Source organism: Annulohypoxylon maeteangense (genome assembly GCF_022496945.1).
Source record: "Annulohypoxylon maeteangense strain CBS 123835 unplaced genomic scaffold GGS22scaffold_6, whole genome shotgun sequence".
Taxonomy (NCBI): Eukaryota; Fungi; Ascomycota; class Sordariomycetes; order Xylariales; family Hypoxylaceae; genus Annulohypoxylon; species Annulohypoxylon maeteangense.
Genome location: NW_025953253.1, coordinates 1,736,915 through 1,754,800, shown reverse-complemented (window position 1 = coordinate 1,754,800; position 17,886 = coordinate 1,736,915). Strand labels below are relative to the sequence as shown.

The following is a 17,886-nucleotide window of genomic DNA, read 5'->3' as shown; positions in this document are numbered from 1 at the left end:
CTACGATAATCGAGCACGCGATGATATGCGCGTGTCCGGGGGTAAGCTGCAGGAGGTAGGTAGTGTTATCTATCTAGCTGGGGGAGTTCGGGAGCGCGTATTATAAAATCTACCGTACCTCTACAAAAGAAAAGAAAACAGACCTCGTCTGTTAGCTTACGGGCATGTAGGCGCTTGGAACCATTGCCGAGATGAAGTCAATCACAGCAGTCGTCCAGCTACTGTTGGCATCCGGTGCCTCTGCCAGTTTCATGAGGCATACAGCTGGCATGCAAATTGGTCCGATTGATGAAGATACTTTCCTCGTCGCTAGTAACGGCACCGCCGGTTGGGGTACTTTCGAGCAGTTACTTGATCACTCTAATCCTGATCTCGGCACATTTTCGCAGCGATATTGGTATGGGGCGCAGTATTGGAAAGGTCCTGGTTCGCCGGTCATTCTTGTGAATCCGGGCGAGCAAGCTGCGGATGGTTTCAACATAACTTACACTACGAACCAGCGCTTGACAGGGCTTTTTGCAGAGAAGCTTGGCGCTGCAGTCGTTGTCTTAGAGCACCGATACTGGGGCGAATCCTCTCCTTTCGACAGCTTAACCGTCGCGAACCTCAAGTACCTCACTCTCGAGAACTCTATCAAGGACAACACCTATTTTGCCAACAATTTCGATACGCCCTTTGACACGACCGGAAAAAGCAGTGCCAAAGATGCCCCATGGATCTTCACGGGTGGATCTTACCCGGGCGCCTTGGCTGGCTGGATTGCCGCCAAAGATCCCGGTACATTCTGGGCGTATTACGGCACTAGTGGTGTGGTAGAAGCCATCGGAGATTTCTGGCAATACTTCGTCCCGGTCCAGGAGGCAACGCCTCAGAACTGCAGCACGGACTTGAACGCAGTCATCGACTACGTTGATTCTGTCCTTCTACACGGAAGTCCTAAGGAGAAGACTCAGCTGAAGGCCAAGTTCCAGCTTACTAATCTAGAGGATGCCGACTTTGCTGCAGCTTTGGAGAATGGACCCTGGACTTGGCAGTCTGGCCAATTCTACTCCAGCACTTCTCTAGGATACAATCCATACTACAGATTCTGTGATTACATCGAGAACCAGTTCCCGAATACTACCAACGCCGTACCCGGCCCCGAGGGAGTTGGCTTGGCAAAGGCACTAGACGGCTATGCTAAGTGGTTCCTAACAATCGAGCTTCCCGGGTTGTGCGAAGGCTACGGTTATTTTGATGGCAAGTACAATACAGATTGCCTCCAATCGCTGAACGCCTCGAATCCGATCTACCACGACCTTTCGCCGAGCAATGCGGGTAACCGACAATGGAACTGGATGTTGTGCAACGAGCCCTTTGAGTATTGGCAAGATGGTGCGCCGAAGGACCAACCGACACTCGTCTCGCGCCTCGTCAACAAGGCATACTGGCGCTCTCAATGCCCGCTCTGGTTCCCCGAACCGGAGTACGGTATCGCCCAAGGCAAGTCCGCTGAGGACGTGAACACGTATACCGGCGGCTGGCTAGAGACCAACACAACCCGTTTGATGATGGCCAACGGACAATGGGATCCGTGGAGGGATGCGACGCTTAGCTCTAAGTTCCGACCTGACGGGCCGAAGGAGAGCACGACTGAATTCCCCATCCGAGTCGTAGAACATGGCACGCATTGTTCTGATCTGTACGGTCAGAACTGGGCTGTCAATCCTGGAGTCAAGGCCGTTGCCGACGCTCAGGTCGCCAACATGGCCACTTGGGTGCAGGAATTTTATGACCAAAAGAAATAAAGTCATATAAAGATGACAACCGTAATTACCTAGGTATCTAGCCACATAACTTCGTATGTACATGATGTCATTTGGAATATAATAATTACTCTTGTATATTTGAAAAGTTTGGTCCCCATCGTCGTAATAGGAGTGCATAGCGACACAGTCTTTTATTGTCTCAATACCTATATCCTAGACGTTTCATTCATTATTTGACTCTACGGCTGTCGTTCGTAGGTAGACAACTTTAGGTACCTAACTCATGGTTTTTAGATGCTCTCGCGCGATATTGCCCAGGCTCATTGTGCCATTTCCATTTCCTTTTCGATTCTTTCGATTCTTACCCCATTCAAGATTTACCGTCGCCCCATCATTGCCTACTGACTCTCACTGGGTAATTACAGGAAGTTTACAAAAGACTTGGACCTGGAAGAGTGGGCCTGCTTCTCAAAAATAGGGGACGGGGTAAGATGGAAAGGGGCTTTCAATTCAATGGAAAATTACTTTTCTATTCGTTTTATCTCATGATATGCGGAAATGGTTTCTTGAATCATATTGCCATCTACCTCAATAGGAAGTCGGCAAAGTTCGTGGACGAAATCAGAAGAAATATTGCAAGAGGACTAGGGAGTGGCGTATGGCTAAAATGGATGGATGATATGGAACTGGTGGCCCCCCAGAAAATACCTAGGTAGCTAGTCAATTGCAATTGCCTCACGCACCGAAACTTGAAATGATCGTTTGATGCCAGAAAAAGAACGGGAGTCGGCAACTTACCTATTGAACTTCCTACAAGTTTCGGGAATTTCTTGGGCACATTTGTTAGACCAGTTCAGGTAGGAGTGTATGCGTACTGCAGATTATTGGTATTCCGTCTACTAATAAGCAGACCTCGAATCTAATAGGTCCAGCTCATATACTATATCTATGGGAACGACTTTGTCTCGCCATCCTTCAACTTACCAGCCGCAATAAGACGCTTGACCTCACCGCTCCACACGCCCTTGATCTCGTCCGCGACCTTGAGGCCGTTCAGCTTGCCTGCTAGAGCCGCAACCTCGTCAGGGTCGATCTTGCTCTGGATCAACTCAACGTCGCCTAGCACGGCGTCGATCTGTGCGGGGCTAGCATCACCGGCTCCAGAGAAGTAGTTAGCGTCCTTGACGGAGCCACGGAGCACACGCTTATTCTTCTTCACCGCGTTCTTGGCGGCCTCCTTAGCCTTCTTGTTGGCTTCACGCTCTGTCTTTGCCTTCTCTTCCGCTTCCTTAGCAGCCTTCTCCTCGGCCTCCTTCTTCAAGCGGGCATCCTCCTTCGCCTTCTTCTCAGCGGCCTCCTTGTCGAGACGCTTCTTGTTCTTGGCGGCGTTAGCCTCCTGACGGAACTTCTTGATGCGCTCGTCGCTGGCGGAGCAGTCGTCTAGTAGCTTGCGCAGGCGGGCGTTGTCCTCGGCCTTCTTCTTTTTGCGGGCATTGGCGTTCTTGCGCTCCATGTGACGCTTCTGGTCGCGGTTCTCGTTGTCGTCCGGTACATCCTCATCCAAGTATTCGAAGGATCTCCACGAGTCGAAGTTATACCAGAAGTTATAGAAATTTTCGACGTCTTCTTTGGCGGAGTTCTCATCGCCGAAACTTGGCACGGGCTGTTGTTTGGAGAAGCGGGCTTCGGACTTGAAGACGCGGCTCCAAAGCTTGTAGGGGTTGCCTTTGGAAAGCTCCTTCTTAGTTGGCTGATCCACGTCGGCTTTCTCATCTACCGAGTCGAATTGCCTGCGTTTTACGGGGTCGAGTAGGACCTCGGTGGCCTTCTGGATACACTTGAAAAAGTTGTCATCCTCGGTACTGCCTGAGGCTGCCTTCTTGTCGGGGTGGTGCTTCAAGACCTTCTTGCGGTGGGCACGCTTGATCTGGTCTTCTGTAGCTTTATGGCGGTACTTAGACAGACCTAAGACTTGGTAGTGGTCTTGCGACTGTACACCTAGCATTAGTAATGGGTAAAATACGATTAAGGTTGGATAATTGTTTACCTTCCAGTCCTTGGCCTCTCGCTGGAGCATCATAGGATCCTCAGGTTCGCTGACATCACTCTCGTCATCTTTCTCAATCTTCTTCGCACTCTCCTGAGCTTGAATTCGGTCATCTTCGGAAAATGTACGCTTATGGCGTGCACGGCGGGCATGGGCTAAGAAGTGAGGTCCGACAGGCTCGATAGTGCGTTGAGTAGACGCTGTGATAGAACCAATGGGTTTAAAGTCCTTCTCAGCTGACCAACCTTCCGGCAGGGCAAGAAGTGGCCGTGCCACAGTTGTCGCGGAGGCCATTTTCACTATCAGTGTACGGTTTCGATTTTGGTTGAAAAGAGGAAAAATAAAATGTGGGGGTTCAAGTGGGAAACTTTTTTTTCACTTCACAAGTCAAGCAACGAATTACAGGGCGCAGGGGGTACAAATGCACTAGCGGAGCTTATTTGGTGGGTTCCAGGTTAGAGTTGACTCAGCCTCATAAAGGACATCAGCCACTATTGATACAACCTAGACCACTATCAAGCCACTAATTTTTTTACGATTTACAAGCAACAGCAGCTCCAAATAATTATTTTTATGACCGCATAATATCTTACTTGGAGTTATTTGAGTTTGAAAAGAACATGACGATGGCTCTACCTGCTTATAGAGGCTTACTCCGAGCGGCGAGTATAGCCTTCCGAGGTACGATACGCTCAACTCGACGCAACTCTTATTAAATGACTGCTGACTGTATGAATTAGGGGACGAACGAGTGTTAAGTGCTGCGCGATCCTCGATACGTGAAGGTTTCCGAGCCAATGCCTCACTTGAACCGACGAACCCCGAAGTACCAGGCGCCATAAAGCATGCGGAAGAAGTTGCTGCTATATTACGTCAAAACATAGTGCAGGGCAAGAAGGACGGCGAAAGATACAGTATGTCGCGAAACTAAAAAAAAAATTTTTAAGTAAAAACATTGTAGTTCATCCTGCATCTAACAATCTGTGTAGAGCTACGGATACACGAAGAAACCGAACGTGGAGACAATGATACGGTGAAATTCCCGGGCGGCCAGACAGTCAAGATTGACGGCAAGAAGTGCAGCGATAGATGACAAGGGCTAAAATCATTGAGCCCATGAAGCATTGTATTATATCATGATACCCGCCGTGTACTAACAAACATCATCGCCACTCGTCAGGTGGCTATGCGTAACGACCATTGATATCTACCCGAAACCTTTTTATGATCATTATGCCTGAACGCCGCCCATGCAATGCATCGCCTTTTCTGATTTAATCTCCAGCCAAGCTAGCGTAGTTGACGTCTTCAGCACCCGGCGGCGCTGCGAGTAAAGACATACTATCGAGATCCTGTTGCGCAACTCCAGTCTCTCCCGATGCACCTCGACCAGGCCCAGCTTCGATAGCCTTGGGGCCGTTCTGTGCACGTCGCTGATCTGGAAACGCCGATCGTCCATCCCTAGCCATCGTTGCTCTCTCCTCCTTGTTCATGGTACCGATAGCCTTAGGCATGCTCCACCGTACTCGTAGCGGACATCCCGCAATCACCGCGCGGCCTTGACAAGCCGCAGAAGCTTTCTCGGCCGCCTCTCTTGTCTCGTAGTTGATGAATGCGCAGTGCGACATATGACTACAGATCAACGACTTGATCTTTCCGTGCTCCTTGAAAAAGTCACGGAGTTTGTATTCGGGAAGATCGTCCTCGACACCCGTTACGAACAGGCTCATAATAGACTTGTCGGGAGGTGGCATCCAGTCCTTGGGACCGGGAGGTAGCTGCGATGCGCTCGGGAACGGTCTACCTCCTCTTCCCTGTCTCGCGCCAGGCCTTGCACCTGCAGCTGCAGCAGCTCTGGAATCGCGAGTTCGTATCGGTCCGGGTCCGCCAATGCCTGCTCCAACCACGGGGTCACCTCCCGTTGAACTACCGCTAGGTTTTGACTCGGTCGCACTTCCATCTTCAATAGCCCTTCCTTTTCGGAAGTAAGGTTTGCTATTCGCTAGTTTTCGTAGAAGTTCTCGCGCTTTCTCGTCCGTCTTTTCGTATTCTTCGGTACCTCGTCCCTCTTCTAAGGCCTTCTCGTTGTTTTGAGCAAAGTATTCGCGATTGACTTCGCTTTGTGGACCGGGTGCGACCATCTTGAGGGCGGCATCACGTAGCTGGATAGGTAGGCCGAATTGCAAGTCGAGCATGCAACACTGGCAGCAGTTCTTCATACGAGCGCATGTAAGGCAGACATTCGTGCGCTTCTTGCGGCCATGGGCTCGGTCGGCCGACCAGGAAAACACGGTGTAGGGTCGCGTACAGATCTTGCATTCGGCGCCGTAGTCTTCTTTAAGCATCTTGACGTATGGATTGGGAGGTAAGCAGTTTTCGCATACCGACGGGAAGTCAGTCGACTCCCAGCCGGAACGGTTGAGATCTTGTTTTATTTGGGGCGGCATGGCGCTACTCCAAAAACGTTGTTGTTTTGTTGATAGATAAAAAGATGATTTGGTTCAAAGTTATCGTAGATTAGAAAGTTAGTCGCGGTGATGCTTGGTACGAAATACATACCTACCTCTTAGTAGAGTAGAGTGGGTCCAGATTTCATTAATGTGGCTGTGTGGCTGGTATTGTGGCAAAAGCAGTGGCATTATCTCCGACTTACTCGGCTCTGGGGCTCCTTAAGCAACTCACGTTTTCCCCACGGGGTCCTTCATTCCTCACTTTTTACAATGTCGATTTCCATATTCATATCTGTATGTGCCCGATTAAATTTGGGTTTAGGCCTAAAGTTTCAACATGTACGCTAATGGTTACGATAGTTTAAAATAGGACACCCCTCAACAACTTCGAGCTAAGCACTGTAGGTTCTCCTATTCCACATTCACCCTACTATTCAAATCCCAGATTACCCCATCACTTTATATATAACCAACTGAGTAGAAATTAATTCTAATGATCTTACAGACATCATGATAGATAAACATGGATCTCACGTCATCAGATCAATACCCGTAATTGGTTATCAGCACTACTTGACTACCTAGGTACTTGACTACCACAATTTCTCACGAGGCCTTCATTCTACATCACTTGGATCATGATCCCACATTTACCTTTTACTACGGCCCGGTCGGCTCGTCAACTTCTCTTGAATTAAGAACTCACTTAGTCAAGCCCTCGAGTGCTTCCCCGCAACAGAGGTCCGAGTTGGGAAGAATTGTGGAATTAAAGCCTTGTACCATGTTATCCTCGTATCATGTCACAAGCACTACCAACTTTCCACATGGTGCATGATGGATAACTGCACAAGGCTCTACCTTTCGGTAAGCTGCTCTTCAGGGACGAGATGGCGTGCGTGTAAGTTTAAAGTAGCTCACGAGACCAGATTTGACCAACAATGCCCGCGGACCGGAGCCTCAAGTAGCGCGTTTTTTCTTATATGCTGATGAAATGGCATATCGAATCTTAAATGGGGTGAATCTATTCCCCGTGCCCTTGAAACCGGAGAGGCCAGAGGGTGAATATATATTCCCGTTCCCCATCTTTTCTCTTTCATGGAAGCACCCGGATTCCTTCTGCACCTCCTATCTTTTTAACCCTAGTTATTCGTTTATGGATATATTCCCCGGATAACAATGTCTCTCACACAACTTCGACCAGACGGGCCTCCTGAGAAGGCCAGCCAACCCTCATTCACCGCTAATGACTTGACAACCGAGATTACCGTGTCGTCGCTTTCTTCTGTTTCGCAAAAAAGCGTACCCAAACACACCGTATCTCATGACGAAGCGACACTAGTACAGGGAAATGCAGGTACGGATGGGCCTCGCATCATCCTTACAGAACAGAGCTCTCCAGAGCTCCTTGCATCCGCGTGGCCTTGGTGGCTGAAATGGACGACCTTGATCTGCACCTTTCTGGTCCAAATTTCTAGTATGTTACATTTCAAGTTTGTTCATATCTACGCTTTTTATCTATTCGTTTACTCGTTCCTGTAACTCCGCAAGCCCGGGCTCAGTTTTCCGCGAGCTGTTGATTCTAACTATTTTCCAATAGTGAACTTAAATGCCTCCCTGTACGCAAACGCGCAAAGCGGCATTCGCAAGGAATTCGGTGTCAGTCAGATAGCCGCTGTCAGTGGCTCTGCTGTATTCTTGGTCACGTACGCGTTTGGATGTGAACTGTAGGATTCTCTCCGATTCACGATATTGTCCATAAGTTAACATTCCTCTTAGTTGGGCACCCTGGTCAGAAGAATTTGGGAGAAAGCCGGTTCTTCAATTCTCGCTTCTTCTCGTCAACCTCATGTGTCTCCCTGTCGCCCTCGCTAGGCGCTCTGGAAAATTCCATGATATCCTTATTGGGCGTGCTTTTGGTGGCCTCTTTTCCGCCGGCGGAAGTGTGACCCTTGGAGTTGTTGCCGATATGTACACTATACGTCGCCAAGAATACCCTCTTGCTTTCATTGTCCTTTCTTCCGTTGGTGGTTCTATCATCGGACCTATCATTGGTGGATTCCTCGAAACGTATCTCGACTGGACATGGTGTATTTGGGTTCAACTCATTGTCGGAGGTTCTGTTCAGCTGTTACACCTGTGTCTTGTGCCAGAAACCCGATCTCCTATTCTCCTTAACTTCCATGCAGCGAAGCTACGCAAAAATAAGCAGAAGGAAACCGGCGAAACGATTAATGTCTATGGCCCCCAGGAAGGTAGGACTTGTAGGGAGATTCTAGTTCCGAAGGATCTTTTGAAATTGTGGATGCGGCCTTTCCGTATGTTCGCTACTGAAAGGATCGTGATGGTACTATCGACTCTCTCTGGATTCAGCGACGCCTTGATATTTATGCAAATTCAATCTCTTGGTCTCGTCTTCCAAATCTGGGATTTTACTATCATCCAAATTGGACTTGTAAGTCATAGGCTCGGTATTCTGAAGTATCAGGGTGGGTAAAAGCTAACAAACTTTACAGGCGTTCATTTCCATTGGCATCGGTTACTTGATCGGCTATTTGCTTTTTATCCCTATCATCAGTCGTAACCGAGCACTAAGGGCAAAGAATCCTCACAGCGAGTACGCCCAATACGAATCAAGATTATGGTGGCTATTGTTCACTGCACCACTACTTCCTATCGGGTTGTTGATATTTGCTTGGACAAGTACCCCTGGATCACACTGGAGTGGCCCGATGTTTGGCTGCATACTCATCGGTATCGCTAACTACACAATTTACATGACCACCATCGACTATATGGTGGCCGCCTACGGCCCTTATTCGGCATCTGCAACTGGAGGCAACGGCTTCGCTCGTGACTTTCTGGCTGGTGCCTTGACGTGGGGCGCCGAGCCTTATTACAACGCGTTTTCGGGTCCTTATCGCCTTCAAATAGCGAACACTGTCCTAGCTTGTATCAGCTTAATCCTTGTGGCGGCGACTTATTTCGTCTACTTCAATGGCGCGACCATGCGCAAGAATTCGCCTTTCGCCCAATCTCTTGCCCACGACATAGGCGACGCCGATGCGGGGCCTTCCACAACTATCTAGATGGTCGTCTATGACAGGGAGGTCTAAGGTCCACCCACATACTCGTCTTGATTGGGAGTATCTTCAGTAGAGCTACGGGAAGGTATCCTACATGTACCACATCAATCATCGATCTTATTGCTTTATTGGTGTCAGCTCGATATACTGGTTATGATGGTGTAGGCGCAATCCTTGGAAACTAGACGTCAACGTAGCCGCAATTCAGATACTAAGTAGGTACTTAAGTTATGAAAAAAATATTCTTTACTAATGTTGTACCTTTTACTCATGATCTCGGATGTTTAAGGTGGGAAATTTCGCATTTTAAGTACGCTCCCAGTTTAACCTAGTGCGTGATTGAATAATGTTTTAGTACAATACTATCCATATGAGCGTTAAGCTGGAGCTGAAGCATAGTAGCGATATATCCACTACAGTTTAGTGAATACTAGGTAGCGACAGCTCAGCGGCCTAAGTCACAAAAAAAATCGCGCTACGTAGCCCTAGAGTCGCCTTCTACCTCCGAGGATGCGAAGTTCTTGGCCCCGTAACTAGGTACGTATTAGGTCTAGCAATCTACCCGCTAAGTTTCGATGAATAACCACTATAACTTAGGGATCTTAGCCACCCAAAAAGCCGCGAAACACTGCGATAATACTCCTAGTTTCATCTATGGATGATCCTCATTTATTGCCAAATGTGCGAAGCTTCTGACCTCGATCTTGCTAAGTTTAGACGTCCCCGTTAGCTACCTAGCGCATCATATTACATTACATCAATAGGAGATATCGTACTTGACAAATTTCGGCCTACGTAGGAGGATTTAAATTACACAACATTATAGGCCCAGTCTAATACCTTGCTACCCAGGCAGGGAGGTAGCAAACTGTTACACCACCCGAACAGATTCATTTAAGTTGACAGTTACCCGAAGGCGGCTGTCAGTGAGCAATTATCCTTGGTGATCTTCGCCCATTCCATACTTTTCGCCCATATCTGGTTCTGAATTTCCTCGTCTAAGGCGGCAGAGTCGGGCTCATCCTTGTCTAGAAGTGTGAAGTAGCCTCGCTCTCCGGCATGCGCCTTGCCGAGTCCCAGATCGATGATGTCGATAGCTGCTGCTGATGATGGCCGAAACTGATTATCAAGAAAGCGGCGAATAAATGGTAGTAGTGGTTGCATGAGATATCTTGCCATGACTCTCAGGGACGTGGGTGTGTTAGTTCGGTAAGCTCGAGAGTCCATGAGGTTCCCCGGGTTGATGGCCACGGCCGTGATGTTACTCAACTTTGGATCCTTCGAGTAATGGTATCAGTCAACGATGAATACCTATGGTATTGATAGTTATAGGGTATGAGTCTTACATTTTGCAAGTAGCGATTCAACGCATACGTCCATATAGTGATAATTAACTTGGACGTGCCATATAGATGGCTGCCCCAACCTTGCTTATCTTCATTAGGAGGCGGGACTACGAGCTGATTCAGGTCGGAAGGAATCTCAGGAGGAAACTGCGTCATCGAGTTCTTGCGTCGATAGTGTGCGATACTGGAGAGGGTCTCGACACGACCTCCGTCTGGGCCGAAACGGTCGAGAAGACGAAGAACAAGCGCCGAGTGGGATATATGCCCAACTTGCATAGTTATCTCATATCCATCGATGCTGAGTTGCGGGTCGGCGATGAGATTCCAGTAGAAAGCATTGCATATGATGGCCTCAAGAGGGGGATACTCTCCAGCGGCGATAGACGCTGAAAGGTTGTCGGCGAATTTATGCACAGCCGACAAATCGGATAAGTCAACCTCAACGATGGAAACACGGGCATTTGAATACTGCGAAACGATAGACCGTAGACTGTTAGTGTTGACATCGCTGTCAGTTGCATTCCTGACAGTCAGGATTGCAGTGGACTGGGGATAGTCTTCTAGGAGATGGTTCACGGCATGGAGACCGACTGAGCTGTTTGCTCCAGTGAGGATGACAGTACCAGACATAGCTCACTACAATATTGATAAAAAACAACGTGATGACTGGAAGAAGAAATGGAGTAGATGAGATGGATGTTAGACAATAGGTATGTTTTGATGTGTTTTGATAGCCCTGCGACGAACACTTGTGAAGCCCCTAGTACTCACTAGTTCAACGAATGCCGAATACTAACTACGTAAGGGCTGCATTTCTTAGTACTTGCTGGCTTTAACATAGTGTAACCTATATTAATTGTCACCCTCCACATGTCTTGTTACACCAGAGTTAGAAAACAGCCTGGAGGGAATGTACCTGTACTTAGTACCTAGTAGGTCAATACCTAAGTATTTACCTATACACGGTATAACGAACGTGCTGCATGGCCTGCAGGAGACGGGAGTGGTGGCGTTTGATCTGTCACAAATTATCTATAGGTACCTATACTAGGTAGGTATTACCGGTAGGTAGGTAAATTAATATAACGGTAGCCCTGCTGACTGTTACACAATCATCTTGCACCATATAGGATAGCTGCATTAGAATAGATATGCATGTCTGAGACATAAAGAAGACCTTTGCAGAAAGGAATGTGACATCTTTAATTTACCTAACTACCTGTTTGCTAGGTACCTAGTACCTACCTTCTTTCTCCCACGCCCGGCTTCCTACACGCTAGATACCTAGCCAAAAACAAAGACATCTCATATGTTGGGGAATACTGCATTACCAATAATATTTCCCATAGATATCTTGGTGACATCATCGTTGCCTTCATGCTTGGTTTAACCCCCCTTCCCAGACTATCTCTATGATAGAATGTGCAGAGTTGGCTGGTGACACAATGGATGCAATCCTGAAGCCTTCGTCCGCCGCTAATAGCAGCTCTTCCCATTCCCGCTTCGTTCTCTCCTTCGCATTGAGTGCCATCTTTACCATTATGTCATGTGCACTAAAGCTTCTTAGTATCAGAGCTATAATTGAATGTGTAGGTAACTACTAGGTAGGTATCCTCTCACCTCTGGGTTTGATTTTTGATGCACGGTTTCCATTGAGATGGCTCGATACAGATATCATTAATGAGAATAATGGCACCTTGTTTCAACGCTGGTATCTGATTGCGAAGTATCTTGATTGCGTAGCTGTCTGGCCAATCATGGATTACCGTCCGGAATATGTACACATCGGCATTCTTGATGACTTGTTCGGTGAAGAAGTCATAGGCTTGATATTTGATGCGACCCGAGACCTCTTCAGGGATCTGGCGCTCAAGATTCTTCTCGGTAACTTCTGGGAGATCTTCAACTATTGCCTGTTCAATACTTGGAAACCTGGTAAGAAGGGTCTCACAAAGACCCCCACGAGAGCCGCCGACGTCAACCACAATTTTCGGACACTGGTAATGCCGTCCTCCACCTACGCGCAACCATGGCACGTTGTTCAGAAAATGGTCTGCCGATGTCTCGGGTACATCTAACACCCAAGTCATCTGTACCTAATATTTAGCGTTTCTTATTTTAGAAAGTTTCAACATGAATTCCACATGCTAATAAAATGAATGGTATTTGAAATAAACCTTGAAAATGACTCACAGCATTAGCGACACGGTCAACACGAGAAGGATCGTGAGCGATCAGGGAGAATATATCCCGATCCCCAATGCTTCCGTTGACAATTGCACATGGCGATTCGCCGGCCTTGTTAGAATTGGGGAATCGTTGAAGTGATTCAGCGTACATTAAAGCTGCGGGGCTATATTCTTCTGTGGCGAAGCCTATTGCATCATGGGCTGGACTAGTTGCCAGAATTGCTGAAGCTGCATTGTGCTTTACGAACCCAATCGGATCTTCTTCAAATATTCTCAGGGATGTTGCTGCTCGTATAATGCGTACAGTGTCAGGCTCTGCTAAGCCGCAATGCATTGAAAGCTCAGAATATGATATTGAGCCATCCTTCGGAACGTGGTATGCGACCTTGTATCTGTACAGTACATTTAAAGTAGCTGTCCATGAAGGCTAGAGTATATTGTTGTCAAAATCTATTCAACTAGTCGGGGATTGGTTTGCATACGCTAAGCATCGCCGTATGGAAGATATAGGCCTCCGGTCCGAGAATGAGAGCTCTTAGGTCATCTAGAGCTTCAAGAAGACATGAACGACGGTCTTCTATGATTTTAACGGTCATAGATGATTCAGGCGAAGTGGGGTAAGAAAATGAAGGTTGAGGGACGTTCATCTCGTTTAGTAAATCGTATATCGCGCTTGATTGACATTTTATGATGTCAGCAAGCTCGAGGAGTGAGTTTGAGGTGTTCATCTTGACGCTAAATCAAAGAGATAGTGATAAACGTGGATAGGACTTGGTAAAATTGTGAGACAGATTGTAGATAGCTCGTAGGTAGGCGACCTAGTAGGTAAAGCGCTGGTCAAGTATATATAGGGAGAGGTAAGTTAGAAGATGAGATAGTAGCAGACATTTGCCTAGGTAGGTAGCAAGCCTGTATGTGACACCCCACCCTTTATCCTACATGCATAACTAGGTACCTACCGCTACCTACCTATGTGTATACCAGTAGGAACCTTGAATGCAGGTGCTTACGCGAGTACAAGCTATTTGGTCGAGAATATTCCTGCTCGATATACCTAATCTGCGTCTTTTAATATTTCCTTCACGGCAGACATTCTCATCGTCGTAAGATTATGATAGAAAACCGTTATATTCTCACCTCACGTATGAAATAAGCCATTCTCCTTTTTATTATCAACATTAATCTTGTCTCTAACATGGAGCTGAACTATACTGTCGATATGACGGTCATTGTTTTGATCATTTTCGTATCTACAGTTGCCTTTACCTTGGCTCTACGGATAACTAATGACCGAGAGCCACCTTATCTTAAGGAACATATTCCCTTCATCTCGAATTCCTATGAGTACCTGACTGATATGAGTGGATTTATGGAAAGAGCTATGTAAAGTCCCCTGTTTTCACTAGAATTGTTCAATTCTAACATGAAGAGCTTTTGTAGAGAAGCCTTGAGTGAGAGTAGCATAATCAGGTTCATGCTAGGAATGAATAAAGTCTACTGGGTAATTGGCCCGAAGAATACTCAAGTTTTATTTGGACCACCTCATATTGTCGACCCAAACATGTTACATCTGCGTCTTATGAGCGCCCACTGGGGCATGTCAACAGAAGAAATAAAGATGTTTGCAGATGATAGATCAGGAAAGAAGAAATTCCCTCTGCCAGGGACGGAGCATACTCCTTTACGACGGCGTCATTGGTATAATCACCACACCCTGTACACCCGATATCTTAGCAATCCCAGATACACAGAGGTTCTAGCTAACACTTTCTACCATTTCTTTCTACGACGTCTCGATAACCAGTCCAACATTGAGTGGACGTCCATCCAGCTTTTTCAATTCCTCAAAAATGACATGTTTGAGAGCGCCATTGAATCCTTGTTCGGTTCTCAGATACTCCATCTAAACCCAGACCTTATCAAGTGCTATTGGGAATTCGATGAAGTCGCAGGTGTGCTAGTATGGGGCCTGCCGAGATTTATGAGTCGCAGACCTTATAAGGTCCGGGAACGGCTACATCGTATGGCATTAAGGCACTTAGAATCCTCCTGGGAGAATTTTGACTGGAACGGTCCGGAGCGCGAGTCGGACTGGGAACCCCATTTTGGATCACGCTTCTCCCGTGAAACTGCCAAATGGTTTAAAGAGGCAGGCTTTTCTAACCGAACAGCAAGCGGGCACACTACGGCTACAATGTTTGGGTAAGTCTAACATGAACTATCCACATCATGTTAAGTTTATACTGATAGAAGTCAAGACTAAACGGAAATACACTACCTCTTACGGCATGGGCATTGATGGAAATAATCCAGGACCCAAAATTATTTCGAGAAACACGGAATGAAGTATCACAATCGTTCGTTATAGACGAGGAAACTAACAAACTCCATATAGACATTAGGAAACTGCTGTCATTGCCTCTGTTATCGTCCATATACATTGAAGTGCTCCGGATGCATGTTTCATTCAACGCCACGCGCATGGCTCAGCAAGACATTCACATGGGCGGATATCACATTAGTAAAGGGTCTATCATACAGTCACCAAGTCAGATTGCACACTATGATGAAGACTCATGGGGTGTAGATGGACATCCTGCCTCCCAATTTTGGGCCTCACGACATTTGAATTATACAGAGAAAGTAGATAAGGCAGGGACGATCAAACAGGAGCCTTATTTCTCAATAAAGGCTCGTCCGACATCCTTCTTTCCCTATGGTTAGTGAAAATTTCACCCAGGACCGTTTTTTATGTTGGGAATTGAAAGTTGATTCATCAATAGGGGGAGGGCACGCTATGTGCCCAGGGCGCCACTTTGCGAAGCGCGAGATCATGATGGCCATAGCTATGATCCTTACCAAGTTTGATATTGAATTTGTTGAATGGTCCGAATTTAATGGATCAACGTCACATAGATCTGCTCGAAACGATACGAGATACGCTGGAACGGCGGCTATGCCTCCTGATCGAGATATGAAGATCCGCTGGAAACGGCTATGGTAAACGGTTCACCATAATCTTCTAATAGGTATGAATATGCGCATATAGAGGTAGGCACCAACCTGGATGCAGACATCAGCTTGAATTAAGACGGATTCCAAACAAAAATAGCATATTCACATCGTACAGAATTGCAAGGAACTGAAGAAGATGCAGTAGTATGAATCAATGGTGTAATAATGGGTACCTGAGTAGTAGGTACGAAGATTTAATGACTACCTTGGTTATTCTTTCATTTTGTTAGAATATTAATGGCTGGGAGTCTACGCCCTGTACTCAAATGGTATATATGTACTATCTACGAACCACTACCTGGAACTAGCAACTTAACCAACTAGGTACCTAGGTAATCAACCAATATGAGACTCATAACATGCATCTATTTCAACACATTTTATTGAGGGTGTCACAGGAAATCTCTACCCCATTAGATATCGAACAGACATCAGAGCTGACCGGGTGGTGACCTCCACTCCTGATGCCTCATCTCTATTGCACCATATTAAGCCACGGACATTAGTTTCGAGCAGGGAATACTGGATGCAAGCAGCCATCAAGAAAAAGGATGATCTTTGAATTTGGTATTAATACCTACCGTTGATAAAGTGACTTCGTCATAATTCACACCTGCATTCCCACACACAGAAAGGCTTGATCCTATGCATATTACTCCAATGTCGATCAAGCCATTATGCTTTTTCGAAGACTAGGATTTCCTACTTAGGCAGGTATAAGGTAGATAGTATTTCAATGGAAAGTATTGAGAGATGGGAATTGATGATAGGGAGTGGGTAAGTAGGTAGGTACCTAGGTAGGTAAACATCATAGGATGTAGTTTCTATATTATCAAAGCCAGTAAATGAAGAGTACTTTATGCTGTACAATGCTATGGAGGAAGACTTTAAATACGGCTGTTTTATCCTTCGGTATCATACCTCCATGGCGTTAAATCCCCATTATCTACCTAGGTAGGCATTACTTTACATTATATTGTATGAACATACCTAGCACTCTACCTACCTAAAAATGGATAGGAGTGATTTACGAGAAGATCACCATTCTATAAATGGCAACAAGAAGGAATCGTTACCGCAACAGTATGGAGGAGTTCACTCAAGCGGGTGGGTCGATATTCTCCCAAGCTCATGGGTGCCCTACGTACAACTTGCGCGGCTCAGCCCGCCGGCCGCACTCTTCTTGATATACCTTCCTCATCTTTACGGAGTTTTACATGCGTCGAGGATAATGGACTGCGGCATGTTTGAGATCCTACGGGCATGTGTCTTACTTCTGGGAGGAAGTTTATTTTACTCAAATGCTGCACACGCTTGGAACGACCTGATCGATGCGCCAATTGATAGACACACTGCTCGAACCAAAAAACGACCTATAGTACGCGGGGATATATCCCCAAATGCAGCGTTCGTGTTCGCTCTGTCACAGGCACTCTGTGCTGCTTCCTTCCTCCTTCTTCTCCCTCGATATACGGCGATATCGACGATACCGAGTATCATAGGGGCGATTTACTATCCTTGGGCGAAGTTACACACATACTTTCCCCAACTGATTCTTGGATTTTGCTTATCTTGGGGTACTATTGTGGGAGCTTCGACATTAGGTGTAGAGAAGCCGTGGACCGAGAAGCCTATCTTATGTTTAGTCATTGCTTTGATCCTCTGGACAAGTATCTACGATACTATTTACGCATACCAAGATATCATCGATGACGAAAAGACGGGGGTTAAAAGTATTGCGGTTCTATTCAAAGAGGATACGAAGATCATGCTATGGATCTTCCTCGTTCTGAAAGGAATCTTCTTGGTTGGATACGGGATGCTAATTGAGGCAGGTCTTGGCTACTACATTATCGCCTTTGGGGGATCTACATTGTCGTTGGGGGCCATGATCGCTAATGTCAATCTCAAAGATCAAACTAGCTGTTGGTGGTGGTTTTCAGTCGGATTTTGGTTTACAGGGGCGTCACTTGCACTTGGTCTGCTATTCGAACATAGGCACCTACCT

The 17,886-nt window shown here is 46.6% G+C and overlaps 8 protein-coding genes across 8 annotated transcripts; 4 read left to right on the top strand and 4 right to left on the bottom strand.

The window, feature by feature from the left end:
* Positions 1-127: 127 nt before the first annotated feature.
* Positions 128-1,883, top strand: GGS22DRAFT_160725 (serine carboxypeptidase S28-domain-containing protein). Its single transcript, XM_047960974.1, has one exon. It carries the CDS (start codon positions 192-194, stop codon positions 1,785-1,787), a length of 1,596 nt encoding a protein of 531 aa, XP_047820228.1. The 5' UTR covers positions 128-191; the 3' UTR covers positions 1,788-1,883.
* Positions 1,884-2,608: 725 nt separating this feature from the next.
* Positions 2,609-4,122, bottom strand: GGS22DRAFT_160724 (DnaJ-domain-containing protein). The gene is made up of 2 exons (XM_047960973.1): positions 3,796-4,122; positions 2,609-3,738 (listed from the first exon to the last, which is right to left on the bottom strand). The coding sequence occupies exons 1-2, from the start codon at positions 4,087-4,089 to the stop codon at positions 2,695-2,697; spliced, it is 1,338 nt and encodes a 445-aa protein (XP_047820227.1). The 5' UTR covers positions 4,090-4,122; the 3' UTR covers positions 2,609-2,694.
* A 274-nt stretch (positions 4,123-4,396) lies between these two features.
* On the top strand, positions 4,397-4,979 carry GGS22DRAFT_128183 (uncharacterized protein). The gene is made up of 3 exons (XM_047958392.1): positions 4,397-4,476; positions 4,536-4,709; positions 4,785-4,979. Exons 1-3 carry the CDS (start codon positions 4,416-4,418, stop codon positions 4,886-4,888), a joined length of 339 nt encoding a protein of 112 aa, XP_047820226.1. The 5' UTR covers positions 4,397-4,415; the 3' UTR covers positions 4,889-4,979.
* On the bottom strand, positions 4,397-6,302 carry GGS22DRAFT_160723 (uncharacterized protein). Its single transcript, XM_047960972.1, has 3 exons — positions 4,785-6,302; positions 4,536-4,709; positions 4,397-4,476 (listed from the first exon to the last, which is right to left on the bottom strand). Exon 1 carries the CDS (start codon positions 6,240-6,242, stop codon positions 5,070-5,072), a length of 1,173 nt encoding a protein of 390 aa, XP_047820225.1. The 5' UTR covers positions 6,243-6,302; the 3' UTR covers positions 4,397-4,476; positions 4,536-4,709; positions 4,785-5,069.
* A 750-nt stretch (positions 6,303-7,052) lies between these two features.
* On the top strand, positions 7,053-9,548 carry GGS22DRAFT_128176 (major facilitator superfamily domain-containing protein). Its single transcript, XM_047958391.1, has 5 exons — positions 7,053-7,109; positions 7,172-7,719; positions 7,843-7,969; positions 8,022-8,697; positions 8,759-9,548. The coding sequence occupies exons 2-5, from the start codon at positions 7,422-7,424 to the stop codon at positions 9,329-9,331; spliced, it is 1,674 nt and encodes a 557-aa protein (XP_047820224.1). The 5' UTR covers positions 7,053-7,109; positions 7,172-7,421; the 3' UTR covers positions 9,332-9,548.
* A 282-nt stretch (positions 9,549-9,830) lies between these two features.
* Positions 9,831-11,471, bottom strand: GGS22DRAFT_160720 (putative short-chain dehydrogenase). The gene is made up of 2 exons (XM_047960971.1): positions 10,675-11,471; positions 9,831-10,606 (listed from the first exon to the last, which is right to left on the bottom strand). Exons 1-2 carry the CDS (start codon positions 11,302-11,304, stop codon positions 10,235-10,237), a joined length of 1,002 nt encoding a protein of 333 aa, XP_047820223.1. The 5' UTR covers positions 11,305-11,471; the 3' UTR covers positions 9,831-10,234.
* Positions 11,472-12,035: 564 nt separating this feature from the next.
* On the bottom strand, positions 12,036-13,672 carry GGS22DRAFT_199675 (S-adenosyl-L-methionine-dependent methyltransferase). The gene is made up of 4 exons (XM_047966323.1): positions 13,346-13,672; positions 12,868-13,290; positions 12,295-12,764; positions 12,036-12,227 (listed from the first exon to the last, which is right to left on the bottom strand). Exons 1-4 carry the CDS (start codon positions 13,589-13,591, stop codon positions 12,050-12,052), a joined length of 1,317 nt encoding a protein of 438 aa, XP_047820222.1. The 5' UTR covers positions 13,592-13,672; the 3' UTR covers positions 12,036-12,049.
* Positions 13,673-14,058: 386 nt separating this feature from the next.
* GGS22DRAFT_187629 (putative cytochrome P450) lies at positions 14,059-15,867 on the top strand (the record flags this gene model as incomplete). Its single annotated transcript, XM_047964619.1, has 4 exons — positions 14,059-14,246; positions 14,304-15,065; positions 15,122-15,582; positions 15,647-15,867. The coding sequence occupies 4 exons, from the start codon at positions 14,059-14,061 to the stop codon at positions 15,865-15,867; spliced, it is 1,632 nt and encodes a 543-aa protein (XP_047820221.1).
* Between the last annotated feature and the right edge of the window lie 2,019 nt (positions 15,868-17,886).